At 55.0% G+C, this 23,766-nt stretch overlaps 1 protein-coding gene across 1 annotated transcript in view; it reads left to right on the top strand.

Moving 5' to 3' along the window:
- The window catches only part of CFAP46 (cilia and flagella associated protein 46), an 88,098-nt gene that overhangs the window by 46,069 nt on the left and 18,263 nt on the right, over nucleotides 1-23,766 (top strand). Inside the window, exons 28-44 of the mRNA XM_029245175.1 lie at nucleotides 759-933; nucleotides 1,388-1,593; nucleotides 2,454-2,597; nucleotides 3,210-3,359; nucleotides 8,270-8,418; nucleotides 9,341-9,439; nucleotides 10,076-10,208; nucleotides 10,929-11,075; nucleotides 12,733-12,933; nucleotides 13,032-13,138; nucleotides 14,234-14,410; nucleotides 15,285-15,420; nucleotides 18,999-19,187; nucleotides 19,919-20,107; nucleotides 21,716-21,850; nucleotides 21,932-22,111; nucleotides 22,543-22,713. Of these exons, the coding sequence (XP_029101008.1) occupies nucleotides 759-933; nucleotides 1,388-1,593; nucleotides 2,454-2,597; nucleotides 3,210-3,359; nucleotides 8,270-8,418; nucleotides 9,341-9,439; nucleotides 10,076-10,208; nucleotides 10,929-11,075; nucleotides 12,733-12,933; nucleotides 13,032-13,138; nucleotides 14,234-14,410; nucleotides 15,285-15,420; nucleotides 18,999-19,187; nucleotides 19,919-20,107; nucleotides 21,716-21,850; nucleotides 21,932-22,111; nucleotides 22,543-22,713 (2,688 nt within the window). The remainder of the gene's footprint in view (nucleotides 1-758; nucleotides 934-1,387; nucleotides 1,594-2,453; nucleotides 2,598-3,209; nucleotides 3,360-8,269; nucleotides 8,419-9,340; nucleotides 9,440-10,075; nucleotides 10,209-10,928; nucleotides 11,076-12,732; nucleotides 12,934-13,031; nucleotides 13,139-14,233; nucleotides 14,411-15,284; nucleotides 15,421-18,998; nucleotides 19,188-19,918; nucleotides 20,108-21,715; nucleotides 21,851-21,931; nucleotides 22,112-22,542; nucleotides 22,714-23,766) is intronic.

Genomic DNA, 23,766 nt, shown 5'->3' with positions numbered 1-23,766 from the left:
CACCTGGCTTCCAGGCCCCGCCGCTCAGGGCCACTCCTCCTTCCCTTCTGCCCACCTGCTAATGAGGGGGGAGGACCCCACTCAGGGCTGGGATGCCCCCGCTCCCTGGTGACGTCAGGCAGTGTCCTGGGGAGAGTCCACCCTGACCTTGCGTGTCCCACCGACCGGCCCCTTCCCTCACCTCCGGCCGCGCATCCTCCTGGCATGTGAGGTGTGGGGTGTGGGGCCTGGGGCCCGGCAAGCGGAAGGCAGGCTGGCTCCGCTCTCGGGGGGGCGGGGGGGCAGCTTCCTCCCTCCGTGCAGTGATGACTGATGAGCGACACTGGGTCTGACTCGGGCTGCACACTGTGCGGTGCGGCATCTTCAGTGCCCTCCGAGCCCCGTGAGCCACAGAAGCGTCCATACCTCCAAGTGCCGGAGGAGACCCGGGGCTGGTGGTGCAGCGCCCGCAGAGAGCCCCTCAGGCCGGCATTGCGCCGGAGGCGGGAGGGACACGCGGGGCCCGCGAGGGGTCTGGCGGGCAGGCGGCGGGGCGTCCGCAGGGAGCAGAGGCCGGGGTCACTCGCCTGGCTCTGGTCTTGCTGCCTGCTGCACGTGGGAGGTCTTGCCGAGCCTGGTGGTCTCGTGGCGGTAGAGACGGGTGAGAAGCAGCCCCTGTGTTTCTACGAGGTGGGGGAACACAACACCTGCCGTGTGGTCCTCGGGCTGCTGAGTGGCAGGTGTGTGTCTTTACCATCCTTTTCTGTTTGATCCCAAAGAAGCCAGAGAGTGAGTGGCAGAAGGTTGACTACATCATGGAATTCAGCGAGTGGCTGTACCACAGCCAGTTTCCCCTCGAAGACGTCGTCTTCCACCTGGAGCGGGCGGTCGACGTCCTGCTGAGAATGCAGCCCGACGGGGGCTCCCCGGAGCCGGCGGGCGCGGGCGCCGCAGGTGAGCGGCGCGGGGGCGGGGCGAGGGGCCGCCCGCCGTGAGGGGCTCCTGGGCTCCGCTGTCCCTGCGACGCCCCCGCAGGCCAGCGCCCTGTGGGCTTGGCGAGGTCAGGGCCCTGCCTCCCCGGCTGCTGGTCCCTCCCGCTCCAGCAGACCTCATCCACCAGGAAGGCCCAGCCCAGGCGTGATAGGGAGGTGGTGGGAGCCCAGCCAGATGGACGGAGGGAGGGGTGGCATCCCCTCACTGCCCCGACGGTGGCTGCAGCGTCCCTGCAGGTGGGCCTGTTGTCTCCACTGGGGGAGCCCTGGGAGGCCCGTCCCTGAGGGTGGCCCCTGTGAAGGTGGCACGCCCCCCTGGAAGAGTCTCAACCCCAGGCCGGGTGGCAGGGGCCCCTGGGGACCAGGCGGGCACAGGGGGCGGGCAGGGAGGACACCCAGTGGCCCCCGTCTTCCAGAAGAGCAGGTGTCCACTCCGGCGGCCCCGGAGGGCCCAGGGGTTGAGGGCTCGGGGCCCCCCTCCCTGGAGAAGCTTCGGAATGTACGGCAGCTTGAGACGCTGGCCCGCGCCTACACGCTGCTGGCCCTGGTGGTGACCCCGAGCGCCGCCAGCCACCAGGACTACTGCCTCATGGCCTACACCTTTCTCCGCCGCATCTGGCAGGTGAGGCCCCGGGAACCTGCACTTGCACAGGTCCTGTGTCTCTCCCGGGACAGCGTCCCTCTCCCCTCCTTCCCAGCAGCGCCCTCCCTGCTTTGGGGACTCAGGGGAGGAGGGAGGGCCTCGCTGCTCCCTACGAAGTGGCCCCTCCTCCCCAAGACTCACCCCAGCGCCTTTGCCCAACCACCCGCAGAATCCTGTCTTTCCACCGCCCTGCCACTGGGCTTCCAGAACCTTCTCTATGCCCCCTCTGCACGGCCTCCGAGCTGCCCTCCTTCCCACCACCTCTTTACGGGGCCCCCGGGGCAGCTCCTGGTCGACTCTTGTTCTCAAGGACCTCCCGCCATCGGTGCCCGCCCAGTGGGACAGTGTCGGCAGGACAGGCCTTTCTTCTGGGGGCAGGTTTGCACCCTGCCCTCGGCCATGTGCTAGGGACAACAGGGCCATCGCTCTTTGGCAGCAGGAAGGACTGGGAAGGCCGTCCTGGGTCTTAAAGGTGCCCCAGGCCACTACCACCCACCACCCACCACCCACCACGCAGCGACTCTGCGATACTTTGAGAACCGCTAAAAGTCACTTGAGTGTGTTCTTCATTAGAGACGTTAATTCATTTTATGGGGCTGACAAGCTCTTCTTAAGGGTCAGCTGTGTGTCCTCGCAGGCCCAGAGTCCTGGAGGAAGCCCCCTGAGGGCAGAGGAGGGCGGCCGCGTGTCCACCCACCGAGGGGCACTGCCGCCACCTCTGCGCTGGGCGGCTCATGGCCTGGCCACTCCCTCCCAACCTGCCCTCATACCTGAGTGCGTGGGAGGAGGGGCACCCGCTTCTGTTATCAGTGTTGCAAATTCGGATTTTCTTTTGCCAGGTTTCTTTATTAACAGCAGGAAAATCAATTTCAGAAAGTAGAATTCCAGCAGCAGTGAGTTCACATTCGTTGTTGCTTCAAAAGGAGAAGGAGAAAAGCAAAGACAGAGAAAAAGACAAGGACAAGGGCAGGGCCTCGAAGCAGGTGACCGTGCCCTCCCAGTGGCCAGGCTCTGCCCCAGCCGCCCTTGAGGCTCCTCGTCCCAGAGGCTGGGCCGCAGAGAGCAGGGCTGTCCTGGCTGCTCTGTCCGGTTTCCCCCCCGGGAAGTGGAGCCAGTGGTTCTGGTCCCCCTGTCCCGGGTGTTAGGAGGTGACACGGGGAGGGTCTGGCTTCTCCCCTGTGGTTTGTCGTCTGCGTTCCCAGAGCGGGTCCCTCCCTCTGCCCAGGTGCATCTGGGCCCTGGCCATGCGGGGCGGGACAGCACCTTGTCTCCATCCACTGGGGGCCCGTGCTGCACGTCACCTTGTCACCGGAGGAATTGCCTGTCTCTGGGGCTGCGCTCGCGGCAGCGCCCCTCCCAGCTGTCCCGCCTCACTGTCCCCACTGCGGATGCCCCTGCCTCCCTCCCCCATCACTGCTCTCCAGGAAGTGGAGACACGTGTGGGTCCGGCGTGGCTTGCCGTCAGGCTGGCAGCCCAGGGAGGGCACCATGCACGTCCCCAGAGGCGCTGCCGACCCATCCTTTCCCGCAGGGCCACCTGGGTGTCTGCTTTGAGCTCCACCTCCTAAAGCAGAGCCTGGCTTCCTGCTTTGCAGTTTCAAAGCCCCACTCCTGGCAAACGCCTTGAAGACGTACCAGCAAGCATAGAAGAGTGGGCTTCCTACGCTTGCCCCGAAGAAGCTATATCAGTATTTAAACAGGATCAGAGCAACTTTGCCGTCAACCGGTCAACTCTCCAGAAGCCGGTGAGTGGACCTGAAGATGCCGTCCCAGGCCTGTGTCCGTGTCCTGCCTCCTGGCTTGTTGTCACAGCTGACGCTTTCTGGTGTGAAGTGAGACCAGAGAGGGATGCACAGAAGCAGGGCTCAGCTCAGGGAATTGTGAAGAAGGGCCTCCTGGGCATAAGCCCCCAGACCCTCCCACAGGCCTGTCCCCGGCCACCTCCCCCTCCCCGAGCACCCGGGGGACTTTTCCTCACGCATTCCCTGCACAGGTCACACTCCTGAACGTGAAATTCAGCCGTGCCTGGGAGTGCCCCACGGCTGCTGCGACAGGCCACCGCAAACCGGGTGCTTAAAGCAGCACAAAGGTTTTTCCTCACAGTTCTGGAGGCCACAGGTTCAAAGTCAGTATCACTGGGCTGAAGTCAAGATGTCGGCGGGGCCACATTCCCTCTGGAGGCCCTAGGGGAGGGTCCTTCCTGCCTCTTCCAGCTCCTGGGGGCTCCTGGGCTTGTGGCCGCGTCACCTCCCCCACCCCCCGCCTCCGTCGTCACGTGGCTTCTCCGCTGTGTCTGTGTCTCATCTCCCACGTACAGGGGCCCATACGATGACACGTGGGGCCCGCCTGTATCATCCAGGGCAACCTCCCCAGCTCGGCACCCTTACCTTGATCACACCTGCGCGCAGGTTCCAGGGGTAGCGCCGGGCTACTTCGGGGGCTGTTTTTCAGCCCCGCACCTGCCTGGTTTCTGTGCTTGTGGAAATAGAGACTCTCAGCCTCTAACCGCCCATGGCTGGCTTCTCTCTGGAGCGCGGCGTCCGCGGGAATCCTCCGCGCTGCTTCGTGTGTCTGGTTGTGTTCACATCGTCGGTGTCGAGTACTCCGTCTGGTGACTCGACCACGGCCTGTCTGTCCTTCAGCCACGGAAGGCACGGGGCTGTCTCCAGCGTGCCTGTTACAGATGTCTCAGGGCCCACGTGCCCACGTGCCTGGAGGGCACACCCAGCAGCGGCGTTTCTGGGTCACGGAGCACGTGTATCTCCAACTACAGCATGTTGACAAACTGCCTTCCGCAGTGGTCGTGCCGTGAGGCCCGCCTTCTTACCTGGCCGTCTGGGGGACGTGGGCCTCTCACTGGGCTCAGCTGGACACTCCCTGACTACGGTGAGGCCGGACGCCTCTCAGCGCCTTTTGGCCACTTGAATGTCCTCTTTCGTGGCCTGCGTGTGCAATCGGTCACCCATATTTTATTAAGCCTCTGTTTTTACCTTGTTGAATTGAAGGAGTTCCTTATCTGTCTTGGAGAAAACACTTTGACAGTTTATGACAGCAGGTCACCCTCCACTCTGGGCCTTGACTGTCTTGAGGTCTTCTTGTGAATATGGATTCCAAGTCTTAGTGTACGAAAAAGTATTAATCTTTCCCTTTATGACTAGTGCCTTGTTGTGTCCTGTTTAAAAAAATGTTTTCCTTCCCAAAGGTCATGAAAATGTCCTCTTATGATATTTTCCCAAAAGCTTTATACTTCTACATGTCAGATTTAGATCCACTTGAAGTTGGTTCATGTGTGTGCTGTGAGGTGAAGGATCCGGTTCTGAGCTCTCCGATCTGGATAATCTGAATGTTCTAACACTTACTGAAAAATCGCTGGCCTGGCTTCTTTGCCACGCTTGTCATGAATCAGGCGTCCACACCTGCACCAACACCTCACTGTCTGAGCTACTGAGGTTTGTCACCTTGACTGCTTGGGAGAGAACATTTCCTGACCTTGTTATTCAGGAAGGTCTTGGATGTCCTTTCCATTGTCCATGTGTTTCCATGTGTCTCTTAGAGTCAGCTTGTTGGCTTCCATTGGAAACCCTGGTGGAGTTTTGGCTGTGATTCCATTGAATCTCGAGATCAGTTTTTGGTTTGGGGGAGAACTGACGTCTTTGCCACATTGAATATTCCAATCGATGAGCATGTTCTAGTTCTCTATTGACGTAGGTCTTCTGTAACTTCTCTTGATAATGGATTTGAGTTTTATGTGTGGAGGTTACACACATTAGATTTATTTCTATGTATTTGATGTTTGTGCTGCTGTTATAAATATACCTCTTTTGTTTCAGTTTTTTAAACTCCAGACGAAATCTAGAAATATAATTGTTTTCATCTTGACCCTGCAGCCATCAGTTTAGTTAACTTCTAGATAAGTTTGGTAATCGATCTGTAGATTCTTTGGATCTTATGTGTATACACAGAGTCTGCATTTCGTCCGCAAATGTTTTTCCTCATTTCCGATCATTACACTTTTTATCTCCTTATTCCACTGGCTGCCACCAGCACAGCGCTGAACAGAGATGGTGATGCCTCCTTATCCTGCTCCCCGGCTTAGCAAGGGGGCTTCAGCATTTCACTCAGTGTCGTCGATGTTTGTTGTAGGTGCTTACAGGTATTCTTCATTGATTAAGGAAGTTCCTTTGTTTCTATTTGCTAAGAGTTTTAATCACAAATGGCTACAGCTGTTTATCAAGTATTCTTCTCCATCTATCACATAATGGCTTTTTTCTCTTTCCTTATTTTAATTACATTGATTTTTTTCCCTAATGCTTATCAGAATATTGTCAACTTGGTTGAGACATACTATTCGTTTCATTTATCATCAGATTCAACTGGCTAGTATTTTGTTCGGGGTGTTTGCCTCTATGTTCATGAGGAAATTGGTGTTTAATTTTCCTTTCATACTACACGCTTGTCAGGAAGCGGTAAGAAGCTGCACTGACTCTGAACTGTTTTCTGCTCCCAGCGCTTCTGACCGCAGGTGTGCGGGTTTCTGCACAACAGCCAGTTCTCCGCTCCCCTTGCACACCAGCTGGGTGACCCCCCCCCCCATTTAACTCAGTTCTGGCACTACGTGCCACGGTCAGTGCAGGCCCCACAGGGTCAGGGCTCCGTCCCTCGAGGCCGCCCCCACCAGGCGCCGGTCACAAGTGTCGGGTCCCCAGGCCACTGCACTCCATGCAGTGTGGCCATGAATCGGGTCCCCACGACCCCCTCCTCAGGTTCGATGTTTGCCATGACAGCTCCCAGACTCAGGAAAACGCTTGACTCAACTAGATCGCTGGTCTGTCACAGAGGATGTCGTAAAGGACGCAGATGAGCCGCTCGCTGAGGGGGTCCATGGGGCAGGTGTGGAAGGGTCCCGAGCACGGGGGAGCCTGTCCCCGTGGAGCTGGGGTGTGCCGGGCACCACCCTCCTGGCAGGTGGACACGTTCACCAGCCCAGAAGCTCTCCAAACCCCTTCCCGCAGGGTTTCCCTGCAGGTTCCGGGACAGGGCGCGGGTGATCGGCTCTCGGGCCGTTGGGAATTAACTCAGCCTCCAGCCCCCGCCCCCCCCCAGATGTCGGGACGGGGCTGAGGGTTTCACTCTCCCATCACGTGGTTGGTTCCTCCGGCCGCCAGCCCCCGTCCTGAAGCTCTGTAGGGATGGCCAGGAGTCACCTTGTGAGTGTAAACTCAGGTGTGGGTGAAAGGGGCTTGTGAACCACAAAAATCCCAAGGGTTGTAGGAGCTCAGTGCCAGGAGCCAAGAACAAAGACCAGAGGTATGTGTCTTATTATATCACAATATCACACTGACCTTTTAGTCAATTAGAGAGTGTTCCCTTTTTTAACTCTTCTTGGGAAGAATTTGTATAAGATTAGCTGTTATTTCTTCCTTAAATGTTTGGAAGAATTCCCTGGTGAAGACTTCCGGGCCTAGATCTATTTGAGAAGATTTTAAAATATGGATCCAATTTACTTAATAGTTACAGAACGCTTCAGATTTTATAGATTTTTTGTAATGTTGGTGGGTTGTGTTTTTCTAGGATGTTTCCAGTTAATATAAAATTTTAAATTTATTGGCATAATGTGGTTCTTACTATCCTTTTTTTTTTTTTTTTTTTTTTTTGTGGTACGCGGTTCTCTCACTGCTGTGGCCTCTCCCGCCGCGGAGCACAGGCTCCGGACGCACAGGCTCAGCGGCCATGGCTCACGGGCGCAGCCGCTCCGTGGCATGTGGGATCCCCCCGGACTGGGGCACGAACCCGTGTCCCCTGCATCGGCAGGTGGACTCTCAACCACTGTGCCACCAGGGAAGCCCCTTAATATCCTATTATCATCTTTTAGTGTCGGCCTCACCAGGAATGATCAATTATTAGTTGCTCAAAATAACACACGCTTTCCAGGCCACCCAAATGCCACTGGGCTGGGATGTAACCCCTGACAGGGCTGTTTTATTTCATTGCCCTTGAGCCTCAGGTGCGGACTTTGGGGACCCAGTCGGGGCACTAGCCTTCAGTGGGCCCTCAACTCCACCTGCAAAGGAAGAGTCACAGGTGCTGTTCAGGCTCTCAGCTGCCTCTTCTGTCAGCAGACATCCCAGGACATGTGTATCCCAAGGTGCCAGGTTCACATCTCTCGATTCACATCTTCTTCCATGTCTCGGCCCAGTCATTTTTGCCTGCATTGTTCACTCTTTAGTGCTTTTAAGCAGATTTTTAAAATAGCTCATCCAACTTCTCTAATTTTCTACTGAGAATATCAAACCTAGTGTGACATTATAAGAAGTATTAGTTCGTCTCTGTCTGTATTGAATTTGAAAGCAATTGTACGTGTATATAAAGAAATGAAACAGACATTAATTTGAATGAAAGCAGATGGATTTTTCTTGTGAGCATCTTTATACTTGGGTGCTGAAGATTCCAGGAAATTGCACACGACAAGCTGAAAGCCATTAACTGAAGGACAGGAGGCAGAGAGCACATCACTCCTTCCCTCAACAGACACTAGTTCAGCACCCCTGTGCGCATGGCACTGTGTGGACAGAGTTTCTGGAGGGAAGACCCTGTGAGCTGGGGGCCCACCCTTCCCCTGTCTTTGACCTTACATGTTTGCTGTGTATTGATGTAGACGTACAGTTTATATTATCTGGACCACTTGGTCGAGGCCCTGCAGAAGGTGTTCCTTCATGAGCTCACCATCCCGGTCCTGCAGTTGGAGGTACTCATTGCAGCCTCCGTGGTCGACAGCAAGAGCCTCAAGGACCTCTACCACCTCCGGTTGGTACCACCTGCTTTATTTTTGGGGGAGCTGGGAGACATTTAAGTGGCTAAGGTGAATATTTCCCAAAGCAATATAAAACCAAATAAGATTTTAAAATATTAATTCTGTAGTTGACGCTTTATATAAATAATAAAGTCCCTAAGATTTGTCAAGCCAAATAAATCAGAATGCTCAAACATAAAAATAGTATTTTTAGTTTTAAAATTTCTGCCTGGTTCTTAAGAGAATATGATTGTTCCAAGGAAACACACACTGAAGCAGAATAAGTGGAAGAAAGGAGCATTTTTGTGTCTCCAGCTCACTCTCAGATAGTTCAGGAAAACATTTGATATATATAAATTTTATATAAAATTTATGCGTAAATAAATTTTAATTATTTCCTGAACTATATATGAAAGTTTATATATAGTTCAGGAAATAATTTTTATATATACTATTTTTATATAAAGTTTTATATAAAATTTTAATAGATCTTTACATATATAAAATTGAGAGAGAGAGAGAGAGAACCTGGGTGGTGAAGGATGTAGTAATTCTTTGTATTGTTTGTGTAACTTTTCTGGAAACTTGAAATCATTTCACAATACAACTGTTTTACACAAGAATCAAAGCAGAGCTTGTTTGCTTAAAGTTGTAACGGGCCAGAGCCCCACCCACTGCACCTTGTCTTGACCTCGAAAGATGACCCTGAGACTATAAATGCGTATGGAGTAAAATTCATGAATGAGTGTAGAAATGTGCTCTACCTGAAATTTGATGGAGCCATCTGTTATTTTTCCCTAGTAATCTGGCTTAGCTTTACAAATTATAGAAAATAGCCTCAGATTATCCATTCCTTTTCCCGTTTACCAACTTGTATCAAGTTGGCTGAGCCCAGGGCAGCCCGACTCAGGGCTGACGCTCCTCTCACCCCCCCAGACTTGCCCTAGTTTGTTCTGATTTGAAGTTGAGGGAAGCAGCCACTTTCCACGAGGAGGTGGTTGGGCATGCCTACATCTGCGACGTGGAGCAGGTGAGGTAAGTCAGCCGAGCCGCGGAGCTCCGCCTGCTGCCGTGCCGCTCAGGCACCGGCCCTGCTGTCGGCCGCGTCTCCTCGAGCCCCAGGCCCCGTCTCCCACCACGGCTGGGCAGCAGGGGCAGTTCATTCCTCACTTGCCCTCCCGTGTGTGGGCGTCTCCCGGGCTGGGGCCGCGTGGCGGAGGGACACAGCACCAGGCGTGTGCAGGGGGATGGGGGAGCGGGATGGGTGAAGGAGGCGGCGTCCTGAGGGCACACGGGGAAGGAGGGTCCCACAAGAAGCAGGGGCCGGGCAGGGGCCTCTGCGGGCTGCCTTTCCAGATGGGGTGGAGTTCTGGCCTGGATGTAAGTTTGAGATGCATGTTAAACATCCAGGTCGGGATGTCAGACGAGTAGCTGGATGCATGAGCCTGGAGTCTGGAAGAGAGAATGGGCTAGGAGTGGAAATTTGGGAGTCATATATGCTGCTAAACCATGGGAATTAAAAAAAAATCTTTGTAAACACGTGAGTGGATAGCGGCTTCTTGTAGCTATTTTCATTTGTATTTCTTTGATTCCTACTGAAACTGAACATTTTCAGGTGTCTCTGGCCATTGTATTTCTTCTTTGGCATAATACCTGTTTTACTTATATTAGCTGCAGAAAAGAAATTGCCTTGAAAAAGGAGAAAAATAAGGAACCTCTATTAGAAGAAAGTCTGCCAACACTGAGGGAGCCCCCCACTCCAGCCCAGCAAGCAGAGATGAAGCCCCTCGTAGCAAAGGATAAGGTAGCCTCTCTCTGCAGAAGCACCTTGGTTCCTAGCCCAGCGGGGGTAGTGACAGGCCCCGCTCCAGCCAGTAAGCTCAGACTTGTCTTAACTGCCTGCTGCCTCCAAATCCTGGTGCGGGGTTTCCTGGGAAATCCAGGGACTGATGGGATGTGTCCCCTCCCTGCAGGCCCTGGAAGTCCCCAGAGAAGACGGGACTGCAGGGCCTGAGCTGCAGTTCAGAGAGGCCGGGCTGGGAGTAGCGGGTGCCCCCCCGGGAGAGCTACCGCACCAACCAGAAGGGGGAAAGGGCGAGGCCCTCGCAGCCAGAGCGGCCAGGAGGTCTGAGCGCCCACCGGCCTGCCCCCGACCCCGTCTGGTGGTGGGCTCGCCTCGTATGGGCTTGCCCGTAAAGGAAATAACCATCCCCACCACCATGCTCCGAGGTCATGAGCACTTGTTACCCTGGGAGTGCCACACCTGGGACTCCCTTCGTGGTGGGGGATGGCTGGGGCCCGGAGTGCGCAGAGCCCTCCTGCAGGACAGGCCAGGCGAGCCACCTGCACCCGGGACTGTTTGGTGGGCCTGGTGGGTGAGGAGAGACAGACTTCCCGGGGGACAGCCCGGCCACGGGCACCGGAGTGGGGGCTGGGCTTGGCGGGTGCGGGGCCGGTGGGGAACCTCGCTCGACAGCACGGGCCCTGCACCCACGCAGCACCGGCGGGCCTGCATGTCTTACAGACTTTGAAGATAAACGGAGAGACCGGCAGGGGCCTGGATGGAATGTCCTTCCCACAGTTGTGGACCCTCAAGGCTGAAGTCCTGCTGGAGATGGACCTGTACCAGCCTGCCCGGCTGCTCCTGTCAGAGGCGTACCTGGCCTTCCAGGTGAGGCCACACCTGCCCGGCCCACTGCACCTGTGGGGCCTCTTCCCCCAAGAAGCAGCCCCCCAACTCTGTGCCCCCGCTGAGACCCTTCTCTCTGGGAGGCAGGGAACTGTCTGTGCTGAAGCCTGTTCTAGAGCACCCGTCCAACTCCCATGTGCAGATCCAGCTCTGCCGGAGGTCTGTCCTTCACGTCCTTTGTCTGTCGGCTCCTCTGGTTTCTCGAGCTCCTTCATCAGAATGTGTTAGAGCCTCTTTCTCCTCCTGGACTGGGGGGCCCCTTCTGTTTCTGAGCCGGCCTCTTGATGTGCGTGTGGACAGGTGCCCCTGGCGAGGCCGAGGGCTTCGGTTTTGTTCTAAGAGGCAGACAGATGGGGCCCCAGGGCCCCGACCCGCTTGGCTGTTTTGTTGCCGCTCCTCGGTGTGGGCCCTGCAGGTGTCTGTGACATCTCTGGGGTCTCACTGGAAGCCTGGGGTTCACCGGCCCCCTCAGAAAGGCTTGACTCCAGCCTGGATGCTCAGATCTCAGCTCAGCCCCTCAGGCCCCCGCTACTGTCTGCTGGGTTTCTTGAGCCTGCTCTGACCCTGAGCACAGGTCTTTGGACCCTCCCCCAGGCCCCGCCCCCTCCAGTGCCAATTTCTGGAAGCCCCAGGCTCCTGCCTCCTCCCCCAGCTCAGCTGTGGCTTTCTTCCTGGGCTCTGTCCCCCGTGAGGACGGACGCCCTCGGGAAAAACCCAGGACAGAGCGGAGCCACCCGTGTGTGCGTCCCTCCCTCCCCAGAGGTGGTAGCTCAGCTGCAGCGTCAGCGGCTCCCAGGGCCTCAGACGGGTGCTTCTGTCTCCGGGCGGGTTCAGAATTGTTCCCTGGGAGGGTGGGGCAAAGCTACAGAACCAGACAGGCTGGCACTTCCTTTGTAGAAGAACTCCAGAAAGAGAAGCATCCCTAATAAAGGTACAAAAACTTCACAGCCTGGGGAGGTTCAGCTCTCTGTCTTAGGCAGGGGGACAGGTGTGTGCAGACCAGACTCAAGAGGGAGCGTGGCCTGGGAAGGGACGGAGAAGGCCGTGCGGCTGCTGAAGGGAAGCGGCCAGGGTGGGCCCTGGGGGGATGCAGAGGAGCACAGGCATGGAGGGGCTCCCAGGGGCCAGGAATGGGGACCAGAGGGTGGACAGGTGGCTGAAGGAGGTGGGGGGCTGTGAGCCGACACCCACATGCCACAGGCGCCGCAGTCCCGTCTCCTGGCCTGTGGCCGTGCATCCGTGACCCTCCCTGTCAGTCTCCCCCAGACCCACGAAAGAGTCATCCACACGCTGCCCTCACCTCCACCTGGCCACCACCCGACCCTCCTGCTGCCAGGAGCGGGCTTTCCAGGGCTGTCAGTGCTTTCCAGAGTCAGGGGAATAGGTTTTAACACATACACAGGCATCAAGCTCAGCCCCTGTGCCCTCACACTGCAGGCATGTCGCCAGACAAGAGCTCAGACAGTGTGTGCAGAGGCCTGGTGCCACGGCTGCCGTCTCTCAGTCTCTGTCTCTCTCTGTCTCAGTTTCTCTGTCTCTCTGCCTCTCTGTCTCTCTATCTCTTTGTCTCTGTCTCTCTCTCGCTCACTCCCCCCCTCCGCCACTCCCCGTCCTGTCTCAACACGCACCTCTTTTTTAGGAGCTCGACGATCCTTGTGCAGAATCGAAATGCCTGCACCTGTTGGCACGGTTGGCAAACAAGGAAAAGAAGTATGGGCAAGCTAGGAAGATGGCCGAGAGGGCCCAGCACCTGGGGGGCAGTGAGCAGTTCTGGTACGATTCCACCCTGACCCTGGCGGACACACTCCTGTCCACCGAGAACAAGAGGAGAGAGGCAGTGGTGAGGGGCCGGCCACGTGCCCACCCGGCGGTGCAGCCTGCGGGGGGGGAGGGGGCGGGACAGCGGGGGCCGCCATGACCCTGCTGGGCCTGCCTCAGGTCTGCCAGCTGTTCCAGAAGCTCATAGATACCTTCAACGTTCTTAAGAAGGAGAGACCGAACCGAATGCCCATACTGGAATTCATGACCACAGACCTAGAAGCCAGGTAATTTTTTGTAAGAAAAAATGTTAATCAACATGAAAATAGTGGTTTACTTTTTTCCATCTATTAATTTTTAAGCCTACGAAGTTCAGAGGCTCACAGGACAGGGCCCTGTGCCCACAGCCTCCGCCCGCATCCCTTCCTGGCAGCAAGCATTTCTCTCAGGATGGGGCGAGTGGCCTTGTTTGTCCCGTGGATTCTCAGCTCCCCCGGAAGTGGCTCCGTCTCCGGGCAGCCTCTAAGGCTGGGGCAGGCCCGGCCTCTCCTCTCCCCACGTTGCCAGGTGGTCAGATGTCCTCCTGGGGTCTGTTGGTCTGTCTGCTCCTCTGCTCGCCAGTTTTCTGGGCCGCGTGTCAGGTCCACAGAGGCAGCACCAGGGTCTCTGCAGCTGCCTGGGAGGCGGGAGGCCGCAGGAGACAGACCCCAAGTAGGATCGCTAGCTTTCAGATCAGCAGCTTATCTTCGAGCCATCCTCCTGGTCGTTTATCTTCTCCCAGAAAGTGGTTTCCTCGCGGTTTCAGCACGGACGTTCATGGGTGCCTTCCTCGTAACTTTGCAAAGCCTCGAGGTCTGTCTCCTAAGTTGGATTTGCAGATTCCAACTGAATCCACCTTCTCAGAGCAGCTTCTGCTTTACTGACCAAAGAATTGTGGATTTTGCCTGATTTTGGTTTTCTGTATTCTCTCTTGGTCTTTGCTGAGTTCTTCCTGTGCTGGGAGAGGGCTTGTTCTGTCATGGCTGTTCTGTCTCCCCCTCTGGGATGGGTTCCTTGGCCCCTGTGCTCTGTCTCTCCCCCTAGCGGAGGCACCTCTGACGCCCCCTGCAGCAGCCTGCAGGTGTGACCTGTGAACGGATTCCATTTCCAGTGGGTTTTCTTTTCTGCCCCTGAGTGTTTTAAGAGAGGGGCGGGGTGGGGAGTTGTTACTTTCTAATTTTATGGCATTGTGACCAAAGAACGTGCGCGTCTTGTAGGATTTCTGGTGTCAAGAAACGCTGGGGAAAGTGTTTCTCCCTGTGCCCAGATGGAAGCTAGAGGTGGGCGGTGGCCTTGACCACGAGTCTCAGGGAAGCGCCTCCCCACCCCGCACCCCCCATCAGGTGTGTGAGCCTCCAGATCAAAGCCGCCCAGGAGCCGGAGGCCTCTGAGCCCTTCCAGAACTCGCTTCTGCTGATGGAAATGGATGATCGCTTGCTGGAAATTGAGGAGAAGTTTACCAACATTGGCCACAATGAGAAGTGTGTGGACATCAAGCTGGAGCGCGCCAAGATGAAGAGGTGGGTGGGCCCACGCCCCCCTCCTGGCCTTCCGCTGCGCTTCCCTGCTTCCCCCACGCGCCCAGCTTTCCTCCCGGGCCACCCTCACCCGGCCGCCAGCAGGGCCTCCCCACGGCTTGCCTTGGCTTTGCCGTGGGGTTCCACGACCCTCCCCCAGAGACACGTACTGGGGTCCGCAGCCTCTGGGGGGCGTCCGCCCACGTCGTCCCGGCCCAGCCCTGGCCCCAGGCGTGTGCGTCTTCCCACGACCATACGGGTGCGGACACGCGTGTGCACACGCGGCCACACGCACGTCACCTCGGGAGGCCCGGGCGCTGCCCCCGCTCCAGCGGGCCGACAACCCTTCCACGTGACCCTCCCCTGTCCCCGCACCCCGCCCAGGGCCCCCCCGCGGTCGGGGCCACGCAAGCGTCCAAGACACAACAAGCAAACCAAGAGCAGCGTATTACAAACAGCCTTTATGCGGGAAAAGAAACCTGACACCTGTGAAACCCAACCTAACACAGTATTATCATAGAAGCAGTATATGTAGAACTTTAAAAAATGCAAAAAAACACAGACAGGAAAATTAGGTGTTTAAACCAGCACAGCTAATATTGTGGCATTGCTTCACCTGATGTATCAGCACCAGCTTAGTTATGAACATAGTGTCACACTGTGCTGACTGCATCACTCCAGATCGCTCCTTTTTTTTTTTTTCTCTGAGATATATTGAGAATATCTTTCCAGGTAAAACATCTAATTATAAAATTTAAAGTACTAATAAAATGTACATCATAATTACAAGAAAATTACACGCTACACATTTTGTTAGTACTGACGACGTAATGCTTTGACATTTTTGTTCTAAATTCCACTCTTCCGTCCAATAAAGGTTATCTGCCCAAAATGAGAAAGATGCAGAACAGAAAACTGCATGTTACTTGGAGGCATACGACCTGGTCCAGAGAGCTGCTGCCGAAGAGGAAGAGCTATTTCACCGTATTCAGGGCTTACTGTCCCTTCAGGGTGTAAGTGTGTTATGTGATTTCTACCTCAATTTTTAAAAACCTAGAAAGCTATGGAGGAAATGCCCAAATGTTTGGAAAGTAAGTAGCATACATCAAAATAGCTATGGGCCAGAGAAGAAATCAAAAGGGAAATTATTTTGAACTGTAGTGCTGCAGGGGGCACATATCAAAATGTTTAAGATATCTCTAATGCAATACTTAGGGGAAACTTTGTGGCACTAAACACCTGTATGAGAAGAGAAAAAGATCCCAAATCAATGATCTCACCACCCTCTGCAATGTGAAAGGAGAAAAAGAGCAAATCAAACTCAAAATAAGTAGAAGAAAGGAAATTGAAGATCACAGTACAAATCAATGAAATAGAAAACACAAAAATTAAAAAGAAAATCAATAAAGCCAAAAGCTGTCTCTTTAAGAAGATCTGTAAAGTGATAAACTTGTAGCCAGACTGATCAAAAAAAAAAAAGAGAGAGAGAGAGAGAGAGAGGACATAAATAAGCAATACCAGAAATAAGAGCTGTGACATCACCACAGACTCTACACACATTAAAAAGATAATAAGGGCGTATCATGAGGAACTCTATGCCCAAATATTTGACAGTTAGATGAAATGGATGGAAAATGGCTTGGAAGACACAAGCTACCAACGCTCCCTCGAAAAGAAACAGAAACCGAATAGCCCTCTGTCTACTAAATAAACTGAATTTGTAGTTCAAAGATTTTCCACAAAGAAAATGTCAGACTCATATGGCTTTACTGGTGAATCCCACCAAACATTTAAGGAAAGTTAATACCAATTCTGCACAAACTCTTTGAGAAAATTGAAAAGGAGGGAATACATCCCAACTCTTCTATGAGGCTGATACCAAAACAAGGTAAAGATATTAAAAAAAAAGAAAACAACCTACAGGCCATTATTCTTCATGAATATAGATGGAAAAATTTTAAACAGAATTTAGAAAATTAAGTCCAACAATGTATAAAAAGGATTATATGCCAAGTTGAGGTTATCCCAGGACTTGTTTAACATTCAAAAATCAATCAATTTGGTTCACCGTGTATTTTTTTAGAATTTTCTTTTTTTTTTTAATTAATTAATTTATTTTTGCTGTGTTGGGTCTTTGTTTCTGTGCGAGGGCTTTCTCTAGTTGCGGCAAGTGGGGGCCCCTCTGCATCGTGGTGCGCGGGCCTCTCACTGTCGCGGCCTCTCTTGTTGCAGAGCACAAGCTCCAGACGTGCAAGCTCAGTAGTTGTGGCTCACGGGCTCAGTAACTGTGGCGCACGGGCCTAGTTGCTCCGCGGCATGTGGGATCTTCCCAGACCAGGGCCCGAACCCATGTCCCCTGCACTGGCAGGCAGACTGTCAACCACTGCGCCACCAGGGAAGCCCTCACCATATATTTTTAAAAATTAAAAATAAATGATCATCTTAATAGATGCAGGAAAAGCATTTGGCAAGATCCAACATCCATTTCTGATTAAAAAAAAAAACTCTTAGCAAACTATTAATAGAAGGGATCTTCCTCAATCTGATAAAGGGCATCTATGAAAAGAACTAGAGCTCACATTTTGAAAGATTGAATGCTTTCCCCTTAGGTGAGGAATAAGACAGCAAAGCATCCTACACCACTTTGATGCAGAATTTTATTAGAGTTCTAGCCAATTCAACAAAGCAAGAAAAAGAAATTAAAGGCGTCCAGACAGTAAAGCTGTCTTTGTTCACAGCTAACATGGCCGTCTGTATAGAAAATCCTGTGTAATCTACAAAATAATAAAGCTGTTAGTACTAAGGAATGAGCTTAGTAAGGTTGCAGGATACAAGAACAATATACAAATATTAATTGTATATTTCCATATACTAGGAATGATCAATTGGATATTAAAAATTTTAAAACAACACCATTTATGACAGCATAAATATGAAATTTGACAAAAAAGTGAAAACTCGTACCCCGAGAACTACAAAACATTGCTGAGAAAAATTAAACAATACCTAGATAAATGAAAAGATATATCAAGTGCATGGCTCAGAAAACTTGACGTTATTAAGATGTCAGTTCCCCCCTAAATTATCTGCAATCCTGATCAAGATACTGCAGGGTTTGTTTGTTTTTTAGAAGTTGACAAAGTGATTTTTAAATTTATATGGAATTTCAAAAGACCTAACATAGCCAACACAACTTTGAAAAAGAAGAACAAAGTCGGAGGACTGACACCACCTGATTTTGACTCACTATAAAAGCTACAGGAACTGAGACAGTGTGGTTTTAGGGTTAAAAATACACAGAAATCAGTGGAATGTAATAGAGAATCCAGAAATAGATACACGCACAGAGACAGAAAACTGACTTTCAGCAAAGGTGCAGAGAGTGCAGTGAACAAAGTCCCATCTTTAGAACAGTGGTGCTGGAGCAACTGGACGTCTGCATCCAAAAAATAAACTTCAATTCTTACCTCACACCATATGTAAAAATTAACTCAAAAATGGATCATAGGCCTAAATGTAAGAGCTAAAACTGTCAAACTTCTAGAAGAAAACAGGAAAATACCTTTGCGGCCTTAGGTTTAGCAAAGATTTCTTATGTGTGACACCAAAAGCATGATCCATCAAACAATAAATTTATAAATTGGACTCTGCTCTTCAAAAGACACTATTAAGAGAATGAATAGACAAGTCGATGACTGGGAGAAAATGTTTGCAAATCATTTATCTGACAAATGTCTTGTCTCCAGAGTATACAAAGGACTTTCAAAACTTAGTAAGACATAAACAACCCAATAAAAACAGACCAAACATTTGAACAGACATTTCTCCAAAGAAAATATGTGGATGGTAGATAATCAGGTTGAAAAGATGGCCAACGATATTAGTGAGTCAGGGAAACGCCGATTATAACCACAGTGAAAAACCGCCGCACACCTGTTAACATGGTTACAACTTGAAGGACCGACCACACTGAATATTAGAACAACCTGAGGAACTGGGACTCTCCTGCGCTCCCCGTGGGGACACAACGTGTGCAGCCACCTTGGGAGGTGGTTTGGCAGCTTCCTGAAGAGTTAAGCACAGGCCCGCCGTATGCCCCAGCCATCCCGCTCCTAGCTGTTTACGCAAGAGACGTGAAAGCACGTGTTCACACACACACGTGTGCATGAATGCTCGCAGCAGTGGTATCTGTAAGAGCCCCAGACTGCGAGTGGGTGAACACACTAGCGCATCGACACGACAGAACACTGCTCAGCTGTACGAAGGGATTAACGTACAGGCAACAACGTGGATGGACCCTAACGTAATCACGCTGAGTGAAGCACGCCAGGCAGAGTACATGCTATACGATTCCATTCATGTAAAATCCGAGAAAGTGCAAGCTAACTTGTAGACTCAGAAAGTAGCCACATGTTTGCCTAAGAAGGAGGAGGTTGAGGAGGAGGGGGCAGGGGGGTTGGGGGAGAGGGTGCAGCCATCATCTTCGTGGGTATCAGTACGTCAGAACGCGCACGCCCGTCGGGGCTGACTGGGTGGAGGCTGAGCCTTGGTGGGAGCGCCCGTGCCGTGACTGCCCGCGCGCGCGTCTCAGTTGCAGCACGTCAGCACCCCTCTGGTGAGGAGGCTGGCGCACCTCAAGCTCAGCCTCGTGGAGGTGTGTCTGGACATGCTCCAGCTCATGTGGGAGGAGACCCTGGAGCGGCAGCTGGAGCAGGGCTCCGTGGACAAGCTGCTGGCCGACTACCTGCAGAGCCCCAGTGACTACACTTCTGTCGGCCTGGTAACCGTCAATGGACACTCACGGGTCCCCCGGGGCCCCCACCAACGGGGGCTGTCATGCTGCAGTGGGGCCTCCACCTCCGTGTGCCTGAAGTGCAGACCAGCCAGTGGGAGTCCAGGAGGCCAGGTTTTACGGGCCTCCCCCTGAGGTCTCTGAACCCTCAGAGTGGGTTCCCTGCCCCCACAGCTCCCGGCAGGTCCCAGCAGCCCCCAGCAGCTCGGTGGGCCTCAGAAAGGCCCCGTCTAACTGGCTAATGAAAGCGGGGTCGTACTTAGGGGGAGACCCCCTGTGCACAGACGGCTTCCCTTCCCAAGGCGCGAGTTTGCTCTGACGGTCATGTCTTCACAGTAAGGAGTCCATAAAGGTCAGCTGCAGTCTGTTAAGAAAATAAGTTACATTTGCAAAATATTTGTTTTAGGGAAACATGTCCTGGCATTTTAGACGTTGTCTTAGATTTCATGAAGTATGAATCAAATTAATTTGATGTAACTCTAAATGGATCAAATTAGTCCTGAAATGGAGCTGCATACAAACTCACGTCCTTGTCAGTCAGCCCCAAATTAAGGTTCCATCAGCAGACTTCAGACCCTCCCAACACCTGAGCCTTGGAGACCCTCGCCACAATGCATGGGGTGTTAGAGGGTGGGTCCCCCTGGGGAGCGGCAGCAGCGGTGGGCCTATTGCGTTTCCGCGGCGGGGCGGAGTAACTGAGGCGGTCTGTGTCCCTGAAGAAGTGGTTCACCCTGAAGCGGACCCTGGCGCACACCGTGCTGGCCCAGCTGGGGAGCCTGCAGCCACTGTGCACCGGCTGCGTGGAGCTCCGTGCCCAGCTCCTGGGCCTGGCCGGGAAGGCCCTGCACCTGTCGGCCGTGCACGCAGACCCCCTGCACCCCGCCTTCTACTGGGAGGAGAGCCTCTTGGTACGTGCTTCTGCTTCTGGCTGGTTCACAAACCTACCACCTGTGCTTAAAAAACAGAAACAAGATATTTAGAGCTCACCTGACCTCAGTAAGAACTGAGGTAGCAAACAGGTCTCGAATCATCCCCGTCAAGAAGGGCGATGTGGGCTATGGAAGGAAGGAAAGGGCGGCAGCAGCAGGGAAGGACGGAGACAGGGACTTTGGGGACAGGCCCAAGGAGGGGCGGCCACCCTTTGCAAAGAACGGGTGGGAGAGGAAGGGCAGGCACACGGCTGGTCCTGGTCAGAGGGCAGGACGGACCCATCCTAAGTGGGGCATCCCACCCCACCCCAAATGTGGGTGTCCCTGGTGTCTCCCTCACCCTGGCAGCTCTGCACCTGGGCGTCTGGCCTGCACCTGAGCACTGGGCCTGCATCCTATAGCACAGTGGGGGGGCCCCGCCCACCTCACTCCCTCCCCCGCCCCCTCACTCCCCTCCACCCCGCCCCCTCATTCCCCTCCAGCCCCGCCCCCTCATTCCCCTCCCCCACCCATACAGTCAGGTGAAGTCCTGACCCCAGCAGCTGCATCAGTGCACAGAAGCCCACACCCTTCTCTCCAGCACTCGCCACCCCCCACAAGGCTGCCCAGCAGGCCTGGCACCCCTCAGAAGGAGCTCTGGTGACAGCCACTGCCACCGCTGGCCGTGGAAGCTCCAGGTCACCGTCCTAACCACCTCTGCAGATGCCACCTCCTCCAACTGGAAGGCACCTGCTTGGCAGTGCAGCCAGGCTCATCCCCGTAGACCCTGCTCTTTTAGGAGACCCCCCCAGCCCCGAGCAGCCAGGCGCCGCACCCCTGTGTGATTTGGGGCTGGTGCCTCCACTTCCCTGACCCAGCTGGGTGTGCAGGCCCCGGGGTCAGCCCGTGACTGTCTGTCCTGGGTCTCCAGGCCGCAGGACGTGACTCACATTTGAGTGAATTGATGGCGTTTGGCCCCTTGTCCAACCAGTATTTACTGAGCACCAGAGCAGGAGGCTCTGAGTCAGGCAGACGTGGACCAGATACACAGCTCCTTTCTGAGCGGGCGTCCCGTCTATGAAGCGGCCCTCACCACACCCCAACTCGCAGGGGCCGCTGGGGAAACGTGCCCCCCAGGCCTCACTTCGTGTCATGTCCCCTCAAACCCAGGGCTCCCCTTCAACCCGAGTCCTCCTGGGCCTGCTGCCCCCTAGGCAGTTTCCCTTGGCACCCTGAGGACCCCGTCAGGGGGGCTTTTCTTGCAGACAGGAGGGCCTTGTTTGTGCCTTTGCCCCCCGGGCCCCTGGGGCAGACTGGCAGCTGGCTCCCCGGGTCCTGGCCGTCCTGATTCCGGGGGAGGTGATTCTGAAGGACTGAAGGGGAGTGAGCACAGAAGGCCATTGACCTGAGCACGCCGAGGCCCCACCCTGGCTTCACCTGCCAAACACCAGGCTCTTGGGCCAGGGTCCTGCTGGTCACCTAAATCAGCGAGATGCCGGCCCAGCGCCCACAGCGCCCTCACCCAGGGGTCCTACAGAGACGCCTGGCCACGGCGGGCACTGCCGTCCGTGCTGACGTGCGGGCCGACTGGAGGTGTGTGTTCCGTAGGGGGGCGCTGAGCTGAGCAGCCGCGAATGTCTGGAGATCATCCAGGAGGACGAGGACCGCAAGGGGCCCTACGGCGGCCTGCTGGCCCTCAGGGCCACCCCTGAGGGGCACAGCAGGAAAGGCTGGGATCTGAAGGTACCCCAGCCCCAGCCCCCAGCCCCGCCCCGGGCGCGCCCTGCCTGCGGAGCTGGCCTGAGCCTGAGCCTCTCCCCGCAGAGGAGGATGGCGCTGGCCCAGCGGTACCTGGCCCAGGCGTCCGAGGTGCTGCTGCAGTGCCTGCAGGTAGCCCTGGGAAGCAACCTCCTGGACATCGCCGCAGCCGCCAGCCTGGAGATGGTGGAGTGTGTCGGCACCCTGGACCCCGCGGCCACCTGCCAGTTCCTGGCGCTGTCTCAGGTGCGTTTTGCTCTGGGCGCCTTCCACAAGGTCCCTCTTAGCCACTGGGGAGAAGGAGGGTCCCTGAGACCCCGGTGCTCCCTCCATTGGTGGCCCTGCCAGCCAGGCTGCAATTGGGCTCTGCCTCAAGGGTGGCGCTCATTGGAGGAAGCACTGTGGGCACCAGGAGACGGGGGCCGGCCCCCCGAGGTTGCCCGGAGGCTCACGGGTGCACGAGCAGTGGAAGCCCTCCAAGCTCGTGTTCCTGCGATGTAGGGCAAGAGCGTCGAGCCCTCCTCCCTGTGTCCTGAGCTGCAGGCCTGCGGGCACAGCAGTGAAGGTCCGGCCTGGCCTCGCCCTGCGGCTGTGCCGGCCGCCAGGAGGAGCACCTGGGCGCCCACCCGCGCTGGACGGCGCCCGGGCCCCTCGGCAGCCTCCGTGGTCTGTTTCAGAGCTGCTCAGCCTCGGAGGGCATGCGAGACGTCCTGCTCACGGCCACGGCCAACACCAGCAGCTCACAGCTGGCCGCGCTGCTGCACCCGCAGCACAGGCTGAGGTGCCAGGAGAGGACGTCCACCAACCTGTTTGCCAGCGTGGAGCAGAGACTGGCCGCCATATCCAAGGTGACCAAGCTAGGGACGCCCCTGCCCCTGCCCCTGGTCCCGCGGCTCTGCAGACACACTCGGACCGAGTCCAAATCCTGGCTTGCTGTGTGGTTCTGGGAGGGTCACTCAACTTCTCTGAGCTGCAGCTTCCTCGTGGGCCCGGTGGGGGGATAGCAGCCCACCTCCTCGGTGACAGCGAGAGTCAGCGAGCTCGCAAGTACAAATGCCCCGGGGCTGCAGCAGCCCTTGCTGTGTTTGAAGGAAAGTTTTATACTCAGTCAAGTCTCAGAGTTTAATTTTGAAAGAAATTTGCAGAGCATGGTAGCTAATAGCACCTCTGCTTTTATTTGGACTAGCAAATGTGAATTGGAGATTTAAAGAAATTAAACTTGATGCAACTCAACAGAGAAAACAGGCCCGGATGCCCTCCTCCTTCATGGGGCTTCCACGGTTACTTGCATGGGCCGACCTCATATCCCTTTACCCAGGCTGCTTTCCTCCTTTTGACCTCTGAGGACAGGATGACCCTCTGTGGTGGGGCCGTCCTGTGCGCCGTGGGTGTTTAGCGGCAGCCTGGCCTCCAGCACCTCCCCAGGTGTGACAACCAAAAAAGTCACCAGGCCGAGAGCCAGTGCCGTGACCCAGGGACGGGAATCCTCCCTCCTGCGGGGCGGAGGCAAGACGGGGTGCAGGCTGCTCTGGGCCAGGCCAGCCTGGAGGAGGTGAGAAGCAGTACATGAACCGTGAAAACACTACCAGGTGAGAAGCAGTGAGCGTTCTGCTAAGATGCCTTACTGGAGGGAAACGGCCCAGGAGCCAGGCAGCGCGGACCACCGTCCTGAATCCGTGAGCACCAGTGATGCAGCTTCAAAAGAGAACTGCCAGAGACAGAGCAGCCGCAGACAGACAGACCCCCGGCTCTGCGGGGAGGCTGCGGCCGCCCTCTTGGCTGCTGGCACGATGAACAGATGAAGAGGCAGTGGCCTGCAGAAGCACGTGGGGCGTCTGCGAGTGCCGGAGGTCTGGACAGACCCGGCCTGGAACGCTGCACCAGCGTGACCAGCCCTGGGC

Source organism: Monodon monoceros, unplaced genomic scaffold (genome assembly GCF_005190385.1).
Source record: "Monodon monoceros isolate NGI ecotype Baffin Bay Population unplaced genomic scaffold, NGI_Narwhal_1 Super_Scaffold_4, whole genome shotgun sequence".
NCBI lineage: Eukaryota > Metazoa > Chordata > Mammalia > Artiodactyla > Monodontidae > Monodon > Monodon monoceros.
Note: the sequence above shows the minus strand (reverse complement) of the source record. Positions and strands in the feature narration are given on the sequence as shown.